This window comes from Pezoporus wallicus, unplaced genomic scaffold (assembly GCF_028554395.1).
Source record: "Pezoporus wallicus isolate ANWC-B61680 ecotype Strahan unplaced genomic scaffold, APGP_CSIRO_Pwel_v1 contig_2393, whole genome shotgun sequence".
NCBI lineage: Eukaryota > Metazoa > Chordata > Aves > Psittaciformes > Psittacidae > Pezoporus > Pezoporus wallicus.
In genome coordinates, this window is record NW_026636903.1 from 204,557 (window position 1) to 217,800 (window position 13,244).

The window sequence follows — 13,244 nt, forward strand, 5'->3', positions numbered from 1 at the left end:
AACAATGGCTCAAAAAAACTTGAAGCAAGCAGAGAAAAAGGGTAATTTAAAAATATGTTAATGATTTCATTATTTGTCCACTGAAACCAAAAGCAAAGTACTGACTGTAGAGGATACAGTGGCCCTAATGAAGGCAGCGTAAGTAAGTCAGAATTTTATTTTTCACTTCAAAACAGAATCTACTTGCAACCTTTTCTACTGCACCAAACAGCTTGCACAGCTAAACAGTTACATAGAAGTAACTCAAGTAACTGTAAAACAGGATTCAAAAAGCTGTTGTGTTACAAACAAGGAAAGTATCTGGTAATATGTATTATGCCTTGCCTTTACTACATATACAAACATAATACCCAAAATGCACTGCTCCCAGAGTAGCATAAATTAAAATATTAATATATGTTACAATTACATCAGTACTAACAGAAAACTTACTTAGTGTATAAATCAGGCATGTAGTTGTAGGTGCAGTACAGAGGAACAGTAGACTGAAGCTAAAGGAGCTTAGACTGAAGCTAAAGGAGCTATTGAATTATGTATCTTTATTTAATGAAAAAGCTAAGATTTTCAGCACCTTGTCTCAAGTTTAATTCACAGAAAAATTAAGCTCAGAATGAAACTTCATACACTATTCATCATTTATGAACCTATCAGAAATTCACAATATAATTTACTGCAGGAATGGCAAAGAGTGCTGACAGACATCTGCAATTAGAGCAGAAGGTGCGCAAAGTCTTCTACATGTTTACATGTGAAACAAGTTACACACGTAGTGATGGACATGCCTATCTAGACTGAAGCAAAACCTAAAATTTAGTATCATGGACACAGTTAGCCTTCTAGCTCTGCAAACAGGTTTGCTGCTTTTTTTGCTTATATTCCAATTTTTTTTTTTTTGTAATAGATAAAGCACTTACTTAGAGTCTTGATCAACTTAAATAGCTTGCTACCTTTAAATAGCTCGCTACCTTGAAATAGCTTGCTGCCTTGATCGATACATGACTGACAACTGCCACCACAAATACTGCAAGTAATTGGGGTGGGGGAGTGTAAATTTTTTAACAAAATCTCAGCAGGTAACTTTTCATTAAAAAAATCCCGTTTTCTTTTAGCTTAGCTTTGTATTTCACTGCATCTTCTGTTAGTACAAAGATAACCCACTCTGAAGCAGGAAAGGACTGCCAGTGTGTTCACATTTCACAAAACCTTTTCCTTTAGCATACAATAAAATCCATGAACACAGAGAAGTCTCTTTTGAAGGGACTGAGAATACAAAGCTAGAAAAAAAAGAGGATACTTTGCACACAAATTGTTGTCAGTCATGATAGAAGACAGCAGATTAATTTCACAGCAGAAATTCCTGAAAAGATATTGACTGAAAAATACAATGTATTGATAATAAAGAACAGTTTGGTGTAATCTGATCTGGTTTTAAGTCAAAATATCACTATCCAAGTATTTTAGGAACAAGTAGAATACATCTGGGAAAGATCTTGTACAGCAGGATCAGTTCTGTCAGCTACAGGGAAACCGTCTGAACTTTCAAGTCAGTGTATATATAAAGTTCAATTATAATATTAATAATAAGGTTCGCTAATACATTAATAAGGTTTTTGGAACCCTTCATCAGCATGGTTTGCACATGCAGCCTTATCAGCCTATTGCTACACACAGCTTGGAGATGAAAAAAGATCTTCCATATAAAAAAGGAAAGCTGCATTTTAAAAATGAAAGATACCATTCTTCTGGCAGACATAGCCAGGAATGGATTCTAAATAACAGGATGTAGAGCAACTAAAATGAAGCAGCCCACAGCTGCTTATACATTTCTAATGGAGGAAGAGATCAGAAATGTTTAATGTTTTGAGTAAACCTGGAGGGCACTCTGTCACAGATCCATCCAAGCATGAATTCTTTTGCAGAGGATTCTTACCAAAGGGATGTGGGAGAACTGCATTTACTTCCTGAATTAGTTAATCTGGTTTCTCTGCAGAGATACAGACTCCTATTTTGTTTCTTTGGCAATTTTAGAGAGAGGAATCCCCACTGGAAACAGCTGGAGTGAGATGAAACTGTTATATCTGAGAATAGACCTGAGTGCATTCAGATATCCTGCTGGCATGCTAATGACTAACAAGATTTGTATCTTGGAAAGGAGCTAGAGTCACTGATAATAACTGGTGAAGCTCACTTCTGCTATCAGGCTTTTGTGAGGAGGATTAAAAATGGGTTGGCAGCTCCTCTAACATGCTCTGGGTGGGATATGCAAACAGCGTAAATGTGTCTTTCCTGACGCACACCTTTCATCTCTGTTACTTTATTCTGTGGCAATCCTTCAGGATATTCCAGTATGAGGAGATCGCTGGAGCAAAAAGTTCTAGGCAGCCACCTTAACTGTTCATTGCTACTCATTTTACCAGCCTTCAGATGTCCTATTGAGACCTCAAGAGAGTAGCGTATATACACAGACTATGAACTAGAAGAACAAGTGGGATTCAAAAATTGCTGTTTTCATCCTCACCAATAGAATTTATTTGAAATTTGAAAAGGCAGCAGCAATGCAAGCTAGTATTCCTTTTATCAATTAGCAGATGTCACCAAATGCTAGGAAGAGAGAAAAATCTCGTTCCCTGGAATTTACAGTTTGTGTTTCTGAGCTAAAAATGGCTTAAACCCTTAAACAGCTTTCTGAGAGAAAAGGATGTGACCGTCCACACAGAATTACTGGACACTTTACTTATCTGAACTGCAGAAGTTGTTTACAAGAAGACTGATCAATCACTATGAATTTGTGCAGCATCTAGCAGCATGGGACACTACACTTGATCAGAGTCCTTAAAAGCAACCAAACCACATGGAAGTTATTTATGTTGTACATATAATCTTGACCAGAGAATGAGATAGGGTATGACCTCACAAATGTTCCCACCACATTAATAGCTAACAATGTTTAGACATATGGAGGGGGGGGGGAATTATGTAAAAGCTGGGATACTGTGATTAGCAATTACTGAATGTAACATTAATTTCAGTACACAGGGCAAATTAGGAGGTAGGTTTAAGAATAGTACACAGAAAAGGATTTGTTCCTGTAAGGCAAAACACAATATATAATTAAGATCAAGCATTTGTTGCTCTAGGCTGTGTCTGCCAGAAAGGAGTGGGCATCCTGTCAAGATTCTCTAAAATGCATGACCTTTGTGTTGCCAATTACTTTCTATTTGGACCATATGTGTTCAAGGTGCTGCCTAATACAGGGAATACAGCACAGAGATAAAACAGTGAACCCAGCTTTAAGCAATGTCTGTCATCTTTATCTCTGGGATTCTAACTACCACTATACTAAGAATGTGTAATACTTGAAATGATTAAGTCTTTTTTTAAAAAATAGGTGGAAGTTTCCTCTCTATTTCTCAGTTGTGCATGATGCTCCCCAGTTTGATATTCAGCTTGCCCTGCATGCAGAGGTCCCCCATTGTCACCACTGAAGACAAACACTTCTCTGAGCTACACAGCAAATCTAGTCTGTTTTCTCTACATCCAAAGATCCTGAAAGCATGCAGAAAAAGCAGAAGAAAGACGTACCACAGGGAGCTGAGAGCCGTACTGTATCCCATGAAATGTGAAGAATTCATTGCCAGGAAGTACAAGCATATGTCAGATCTGCAGCCTAAAGCACTTGTTTTTCTTAAGCAGCACACTGATAGCAGCACACTGATTTTTTTCAATTTTGGGTTGAGTACCCATTTACTATAAAACTAGCTATATTATTCTAATTTAAAGAGAAATAAGAATCACTCATTTCTGATTCTCTCTATATATACTTCAAAACATATATTACTGAAGGAAATCTTGACTCCTGCAAACAACGCATAGTTTATTACCCTAGTTCAGGGGATTCTTTTATATTATTCCATAAGCCTGTTTCAACAATAGAATAGTAACAAGATTTGCAGCTTATGGTTACTGTCTTCATTCTTAAAAATTTACATAGTTGTATGCAGGCTATGTGATCTAAAATATTTCAGGCAAAGAAGCGAATAAAATGAGAAGTCAGTTCTTTCAAAACCACAGACAGAAGGTCACTGCTTTTTCTTTATTTCTGGTTAATGTTCACACAGGTAAAAACTATCAGAGCTTTAAATGGTAGGACAAAAGTATGCACCATAATTCACAGAATAAAAGTCTGTAGCAAATACCAGATTCATGAATAAAAGAAGCCCCTCTCAGTCTCTGTCTGCCTCAGTGACTGTGCTGCTGTTGGCTTAATGACAGCCTCTCCTACAGTGCACATACAATACCATGAAGCAGAAACTCAATATAAGGTATGGAAACACTAACCTCTCTTGTATTTACCAGCTAAATATCTCTGACTTTATCAGGTCAGTCTCCCATATTTCAGTGTCCTCTAGTAGAACTCTCAATACACTCCTCCATTAAAAATGAAGGAAACAATTAAAAGAACTAAACAATCGAACCCACCCTTCTGTTCCTTTGATATTCAGTGCAGTCATGCAACCCTGCACTGTTTATGTTGTTGCTCACATTAGCAAGCCATGTGCAAGTTTAGATACTACTTCTGCTTCCTGTACAATATTGGAACATGGATCTGAAGTCTACCTTTCATCCGCACTGAAGAACAGTCATGTCACAGTGATATGAAGTTGACTTTAAAGAGGAAAAATGAAAGAGCATTATAACTGTTTGAAGTTAAGTTCATCAGAAATAACAAGATCACTCTTCATCTTCTCAAAGTGCTACAAGACTTTTTGTGAAAGTAGTTCAGGATCTCATGTCTGTTCTAATTGTGTCTGTGTCCCCACATACAGTACCAGGACAGTGGTCCAGGACAGTGGTTCAGCACTAGCTCTTCACTGTACCATGCTACATGATCTAGGTCTTCTCACACATCTTCCTTCCTTCTTACTGACTTGTATAATCCAAATTCGTCTTTGAGAATCAAAAATATGTTTCCAGGAAGTGGTATGGATATAGAACACCAAGCAATAGCTTTGTTGTTTTTAAAACACACACAAAAATGGGTTAATGGAGCAGTTTAAAAACATCCTGACTTTTTTTTCCCTTCTTTCTTTTCCGTTCATCCTGAACATTAATAGGCCTTGTTTTCTCAGCCAGAAACCCCCTGGCTGTTATCCTATACTGTTTTGTGTAAACGCATGTTTAAGGCAATACTACCCTCAGGCTTCTGTCCCGTGTTTTCGGGAAGAACACATATGATTCCTCTCTCCACCCCTTTGCTACCAATGTCACAGAGATAATGACAGCACACAAACAGAGTATTAGTCAGATACACCTCTTTTCTTTATCATATTATCCTCTGGGATAAAACTAATAGCAAAGAAAGGCCTTTAAACATTTGCTGCCTGCCTTGAATACACCTTAAGGGTTGTTGAGAGCATGGGAAGGATGGGAATTGCCAAGGAAAGGAAAGAGATGGAAGAGATTAAAAATTAAGAGGCTGAAAAGGGCAGCGAACAGAGAGGTAGCAGCTCATTCTTACTACATCCATTCATCCATATAACATGACAAAAGGAAGACAGTAAGGCAAATATTCAGCTCATTTATCTTCCATAATTACCTGCATATCCATGCTTTTCAGCAGGAAATATGCATTATTCCTTTGTACTTACACACACATATTCTGGACTATTTATAGAAATGGCAGTCTTTCTTTGGTGAAAGCCAGTCAGATTTTCTCAATTCCTTTTAGGACTTTTTTTGTTCTTGTATCCACATAATTTTAAGAAGGGAAATCACTGGTTAGTGTAACTGAACATCTGTTCTTACTGTCTCTATCTGTACAAGAGAACACAATCACTGAAATAAACATAGATGCTTTCTGATATTTTAAAGAGGAAAAAGAAAACAAAAAAAGGTATACTGTAACAGTGTTAGCAATGTAGATAGCTTTACTAGAAAAACACAAAGCAAACCAATAAACCCCTAGATTTTTCACTTGAATTATCTGCATTACTTTTGCTAGTCAGTAAAATATTTATTTTACTCACATTTCTGTGTTTGTTTGCTTTGAGGAAAAAAAAAAGACAAAATCCATTTCACATTTTTAGAAGCATCACAAGTATATAGAGATTGCATATATATTCGCAAAACAGAGGGTGGGCACAGCGCATCTTTCTTTAAAAACATAGTGACACGTGATTTGCAAAGGAAACTGCATTTACTTTGCTTCATTCACATTTACTGCATTTACATGTGGAAACTGAATTTACTTCAGTAATAAGAAAAACAACTTTGAAGTATTGCTCCAAAATCAGTATAGGGGAAAAAGGGGAAAAAACAAACAAACAAAAAAAAAACCAAAACAAAACAAAAACCCCCAAAACAAACGCAAAGAAAATACATAGACAACTTTATAATCACTGTAAAGATTGTTAGGGGCAAGTGATCTCAGGAGTACAAATTTATGCACTTAAACTGTGATCTTCTGAGTGCAGTTTAACCACAGAAGCTGCAAAACTAAACGGCAAATAATTTTGAAATAGTGTCTTCTATAGAAGAAATACTAAATGAAAATATCTGAAAACTAATGTCATTCATATGTTAATAAAGATGTGATATTTGTTTATTTTATGTGCTTTAAAGACAAGAGAACATCTGTAACTTGAAGACCAATAATGGGTACTAGATACTTTCTTCTGAAGGATGAATTTTCAATCTAGGGTGTGCCAGCAGCAATTAATGATTCATACTTTATATTGGGACAGGGAGTATCTTTTTCAGTACATTAGGAATGTGGAATTATTGCAAATACTCCTAAGTCTTAACCTACTACCTCGTAATCCATCCCTGAAAATCAAATGAACTTCTGGGAACATATCACTTGTTTGCAAGACCAGTATGGTCTTCTAGAGCACTCAGGGTTGTGAACTCAATGTACAAGGGAGGAAAGTGGTACAATGACGTGCAGCCTGTTTTAATATGGGGAGAGAGGAAAAAGGGCATCAGAAACAAACATAATAAACCGCACATGCTAGAACACTTTCAGGGGCAGACTTTGATTTCTTTCCCCAAGATAATGTATCTATGCCAAGATGCAACATTGCATCTAGATGTGTTCAGTTGAAGTCACTGTAGCGCACAGTGAGTTCCTGCTTACTCTGGAACTTTCTGAAGGACTCAGTCTAACAGCAACTCAGGGAAAATCATAGAGAAAATGCCATTTCAGCATGAGCCAGTAAAATGCCTGAGAAATGAGAGGGGAAAACCGCAAAACTAAAATGGACTTCTTGAATGTGATAATAAAATTCTGCTGATTTTTTTTTTTTTTTCCCTGCAGTGGTAAGGCTGTGCCTGTCTGGCTTAGTATTAGCAAGTAGATTAAGAACACTGGAAAGGCCACACCAGCTCAAATCAAAGGTCCATCTAGTCTGGATCTCTTTCTTCACAGAGATAGAAAAGCAGAAAGAGTATAAAAGTAGAGCAAATTATATTTTACCAAATAGTATCCCAGAGTTCCAACAACTTAAGACTTAAGGGGTTTGTGAAACAGGATTTTCTAGCTCAAGGATGTATTATGAAGTATAAGCATTAAAAAAAAAAAAAAAAAATCTCATTTTAGGTTTGTCTAATACCCCTAGTTCCTGTACTGGAAGAGACAACGAGTATTTGCTCTCTATTCACCATCTCAAGGACCATTGGTATTTTATGACTTGTATCCTGTCTCCCCTCAGCCAGCTACTGTGCAGAACAGTGTGCTGCCCTATTTTTCAAGTTCTCCAATACCTGTCCAGAATTGTAGAGATACTCAAGACAGAAGCAAGTGAAAGTTTTGAAGACTGGCATAATTAATATACTCTACTTCATTCTCTTTTCCCTTCCTGGAAATCCCTAATAATTTGAGGGCACAAAGCATTTTCGAAAAATTTAGATATTAAACTTGCTTTGTAACTCTTGATGATTAGTGGAATATGGAATCTTCACTACATGCTGTTCAGACTGATGCTTCTTGGGTGCAAGAGAAGTATAAGCGTAAGGTGAAGGCCAAATACAAAATCACCTAGACAGCTTCTTTTTAGGAAAGGAAGAAAAAGGGTTAGAGGAAAGACTATAACAGAATCTTGAACAGGTCTAATATTTAGTCAGTTCAAATCTAGAAAACACTAGCCTGTCAACACCTGAGACTAGCAGCACTCCATCAAACCAGAGTGCTTGCAGCAGTGTACACCCTAACAGTGTCCACGTCCTAGCTGTTGTGACTGCTCAGGGTAAGTCTCTTTGTTAGAACTTGTGTCTGATTGTTTTCTACTGCCACATCATTCACAGAAAGCAGTGAATTTCTGTGTGACTGTGACTGCATCTCAGCCACCAGTCTCATGAGCACAATTCTGTTGTGCGCCTAAAGTCCATGTAGGGGTAAGACCATGAAGTGTCTCCTGTAGTCCTGATTAATTTCTTGGAAGCTGGAGAAGTCATTTGTACATATTACACAAATGGAGGTTTAGGATAAATATGGTTCGATATAGCAGAAAAGCATCTTCTTTCAGGATATAGAAGTTATATAACAGATAGGTACCATACAATTTTATAAAATGCTTGCAAATCAGTAGATAATCTGGAAAATATTCGTGAAATACTCAGCTGTTTTTATCTTCTCAAGCTGATCTTCTCAAGCCTTTAGTGGGGGACATGGGGATGAAGAGCAGCATCACAGATGCAATGAAAACATGATCAGTAGTTTTTGTGCTCTCTCTAGTGTATCTGGTCTGAAATCATACTGGCTTTCAATAATTTGCTTGGACCTTTCTACATTGTTCAAGGCCAGGTTGGGTGGAGGCTTGGGTGACATGGTTTAGTGCAAGGTGCCCCTGCCCATGGCAGGGGATTGGAACTAGATGATCTTAAGTTACTTTCCAACCGTAAATATTCTATGATTCTAAGTTCCCTCAAACAATAAAGTTTACTATTCTTATATATGTTTTTTTAAGGAACCTGGAAAAACTGACACTGCACTTAGACTGCACTAGTTTCCTAAAGCTGAAATTTTAAGAAAGCACATTATGTATTTTTATATGTTCCGAGTTGTTGTGGTTAGTAATTTATAGGATTTGCATGAATCAGGACTGCAGAAAATGGTCTATAATTTTGATGAATTACTGATGTTTTTCCTGTCCAATTTCTCTCATCAGTGTTACTAGTAACAATCTTTGTTGTGGAAGGGATTGCCGTTGCACAGAAGACACAAGGTACAATTTTGGTTTGATGATTTTCTTTCAAAAAATGTAATGGTTTTCTCATTTTTAAGTAAGCAATATAACTGAAAGAAAGTATTTGTGTTCAGATATTAATACCTCTTGAATTACCAATATGAATTCCAGTATTTTCAATTTTCCCTCTATTTACTACTTTTTTTTCCAATTGAACAAAGCCATCCAGTCACAAAGAATTTGGAAGTTCACTTACCCAGTTTAAATTCTATGGATTTAGACCTTAGAAGTGGTAAAAAAAGCACCACGGAAATGCATGTTTTCTGTATCTGACAAGCTTTTCAAATAGTCCACCCACAACCATTTTTGAAGCTTGCTGAGTGGGGAAGGCATCGGTTTCGCAGAACTTATTTTCTTACATGTGGGATTAACCCACTCTTAGGAGAGAAGAATTCCTAGAACTGACACCTACAGAATTTCCTTGAAGAATTTCTGAGGGAAAGACTAAGTTTTCACCCCCATAAATCCAAAAGCTGCCAAGATACCAGTGAAAGGTGATATAATTTACTGGAGGCAGCCAAGATCTGTATCAGCATGGACTCCCTCTCAAAGCTGTGCAAATTTAAGCCATTTAAATATAAATAACATTATGAGAGCACCCTGTAAGATTTAGGAAAAATCTAGCAGAAACCACATATCCTGTGTTTTGCTCCAGTTCTGCTGATAAAAAGGCAAGGGCCAAAGGTACTTGGGAAGAATGTCAGAGATCATACTATTCCCAACTCCTTTCTCTTTGGATAAGAAAATCTGATCTAACAAAGCTCCTGCAAAGGGTCCAGCATGGTGCAGGGGCTTAGTAAACTGCATAATCTCAGTCAAGGACAATATTTCCTTGTACATCCAGAAGAGCTTTCATCTTAAATGAGACCCTTAGCTACCAGTGCAACTTAGCTATTGCAAGTAATTTCATTAGCTACCATTGTTGCATTTAATGTATTCTACAAATCATAATTTGTTCTGGTTTAAGCATTTTGTATTTAAAAAAAATACTGTAAATAAATGTTTAGCCTAAGGGCCACATATTTCAGTATAATCTGGAATCAGGGCAAAAATAGTAAAAGCTAACAAGTATTTTTGATTATATTATTTGTGTAGGAATAGAGAAGGCATAAGCCGTAAAATAATGCTGGTGTATTGGCAGCCACTCTGTTTGACTTAGAAAGAAGAACATCAAAAAGTCTAAACTGGCTTGGGTAAAAAAAATAAATAAATAATAAATTTACCCCCTCTCTTCCCTTCCCAAGGATTACTCAACATATTTGATATTCTGAAACTCTGATCTCTCTAAGGTATACCACATCACTAAATTAAACATAAGATTTTCCTTTCTAGAAATTAGCAAGCAGCATAGAAGAGGCATTTCAACTAAAGTAAATTACTTTCTTCTTTCATAGGATATGGGTTATATCGGTGTTTTACTTTTTTGCAAAATCAAACTTGCATGTTTGCAGGAGAAATTTATTTGATCATTTTTTTTTTTTCCACTTAAGGTGGGCAAAATATTGGCATGAATCGTATTCCTCCCACTCAGTGTGACAACTGGGTAAGGACAAGTAATGGAGGACATTTTGCTTCACCAAACTACCCTAATGTGTACCCACCAAATCAAGAGTGCATCTATATCTTAGAAGGTACATGCTGTCTTTCTCTTTTGTTGTGTTGTAATCTTACTGTTCATTGGATAATCTTGAACTGTTAAAACTGTGTCATCTTACTATACTGTCAAGTACCATATAGCCATATTGGTAAAATAATCAATTCTTCAGTCATTTGGTTAAACAAGAAACTGAATTTGCTCTCTGAACTAATAACAACAGATTAATAGAAAATGCAGTCATTCAGGAATTAGCTGTATAGAATAATACATACCCTCACAGCCAGAAAAAGCAGCGTCAGATCTACTGTAATGTATGAAGACACAGAACTACTGAAATTAAAACTGTAGCTTGTTATCTTATCACTTCCAATATTGCAGATAATAAAAAGCAAAAAATGCATGAAGACTGTCTCCAGCATTTACGAGACCTTATCCTATTATTCAAAGTGTATCCCACAAGAAGAAAATCTTTATACTGTCCTTTATTAATGAAAACAACACATCTGACTGCCGTGGAGCTGTACTAAAAATACGGAGATTTGTTAGCACTGTGGAAGTCACTACTGAAATAATGTGATGAGGACAAAGAAAAAATTAATTAACTAGAATAAAACCACATTCCAATGGAATATCTTGGGTAAAGGCTGCAAGACTTGGGACACACTAATTATTTTTTCCTCTTACTAGAATACATCCAAAACCCACTGAAGTTAGCTAAAAACATTAGCTGGCTTAATGATCAGATTCATAGCAATTAATTGAAATATTTCAAGTAACATGTTTCAGTGAGGTTTTATATGTACAGTATAGTAGTGGTTGACAGACCCTCAGTTTTTTGCTTCTATGCATGCACATCTGAAGTTCTGCATCTTTCCTGCCGGTGAAAGCATGGGGGGCAGATGTGTCCAGCTTCAGCATCGGCACGTATCAGATTGACTGCTGGATCTCCCTGATGCGAGGCAGTTTCCATGAGGCATAAAGCTTCACAGTCCTTATACAGAAACATGGTTACTTGAGTGAGACCAAGGTCTTCCACAATTTCTAGCTAAAATATTCCTGTAGACCTATGCCAGTATGTGCAGCTACAAATGTTTTTAACTCATGTATAAGGTCTAAACAAAGTTTTGCAGACATACAAGTAAATCGTTTTTTGCATTCAGAAGCCACACAGCATGTGGTTCTTTAATGCTGTCATTCCAGGTAACCAGTTAGCATCTGAAAGTTCATGTAGTTTAATAGATGACAAGAACAAGAAACACTTAAGTCATTCATACAATATAAAGTCACAGTTCTGAACTACAGATGTGAAAATCTGGTCACAAGGTAGCCATAGCTGCATCTCCCCAGGACTGAGGGATCCAAGTCCTGATGCTAGACTGCCACTGGTTCAGACTTAGTAGTTACCTGCATATTAATAATGTATATGAAGCATTTACACTTCTCTGAATATTCTAATAAAAGATATCTCCTGCCAAAGTATCTCCAGATTTAGGTTTAATGGTTTGGAAATGTACCAGTAAGTAGTTCTTCATATTTATTTCTTTTCCATTCTTTTCTGTATCCCTCAATGTTTTGTCCTTTTTTAATGTACTTTGCTTTCACAGAATGCTGATTTTAATTTATATTTAATATTAAACCCTGTCTGAATACTTTTGCATATATGTTAGTATCTGTTACATGTACTGAATTCAATGTATCTTATTTCTGAATTTTCAACAATAAAGATCAGCAAGCAAAAATAATTCCTTTAAAAAAGATCTCTGACACAGTAATTTTTTTTATTATTATTAAAGCATATCTGAGGTTTTGTAGCTGGAGGCCTGTCCATTATTTCATGTCTTCATTTGTTTTTTATGTAGATCTTCATTTAATCTTTTGCTTGATTTTTTATGTCTAGCTGCTCCACGACAGAGAATTGAGTTGACCTTTGATGAACCTTATTACATAGAACCTTCATTTGAATGTCGCTTTGATCATCTGGAGGTTCGAGATGGACCCTTCGGTTTCTCCCCTCTCATTAATCGTTACTGTGGTCTGAAAAGTCCGACACTAATTAGATCAACAGGGAGATTTATGTGGATCAAGTTTACTTCTGATGAGGAGCTGGAAGGAAAGGGATTTCAAGCAAAGTACTCATTTATACCAGGTAAAGGTGCCTAACATTCTGATTTAATGACTGTCCCCTCCCATGGAATTCTGTGATGTGTTTATGCTGGCAGTCTAGAGTTGTGTATTTCCTCCTAAGTGCTTATGAAGGCAAAGTGACAATGCAGTAGTTACAGACTCAATCTTGCTAATCCTACAGCATACTGAACTAAAACCACTTTTGAAAATTGACTGAAGGAAATTGCAGGTCTACAGTTTGCTAGAGAAGAAGTCAGTTGGTCTTGTTTGTGCTGAAGGCT

At 36.6% G+C, this 13,244-nt stretch overlaps 1 protein-coding gene across 3 annotated transcripts in view; it reads left to right on the plus strand.

Annotated features, from left to right (window-relative positions):
* NETO2 (neuropilin and tolloid like 2) overlaps window positions 1-13,244 on the plus strand; it is a 30,747-nt gene that overhangs the window by 3,249 nt on the left and 14,254 nt on the right. For 2 of the 3 annotated variants that reach the window (XM_057402197.1, XM_057402198.1), the window contains exons 2-4: window positions 9,165-9,221; window positions 10,733-10,873; window positions 12,737-12,985. In XM_057402197.1, the coding sequence (XP_057258180.1) occupies window positions 9,165-9,221; window positions 10,733-10,873; window positions 12,737-12,985 (447 nt within the window). The remainder of the gene's footprint in view (window positions 1-9,164; window positions 9,222-10,732; window positions 10,874-12,736; window positions 12,986-13,244) is intronic. The other variant, XM_057402199.1, reaches the window with a different exon arrangement.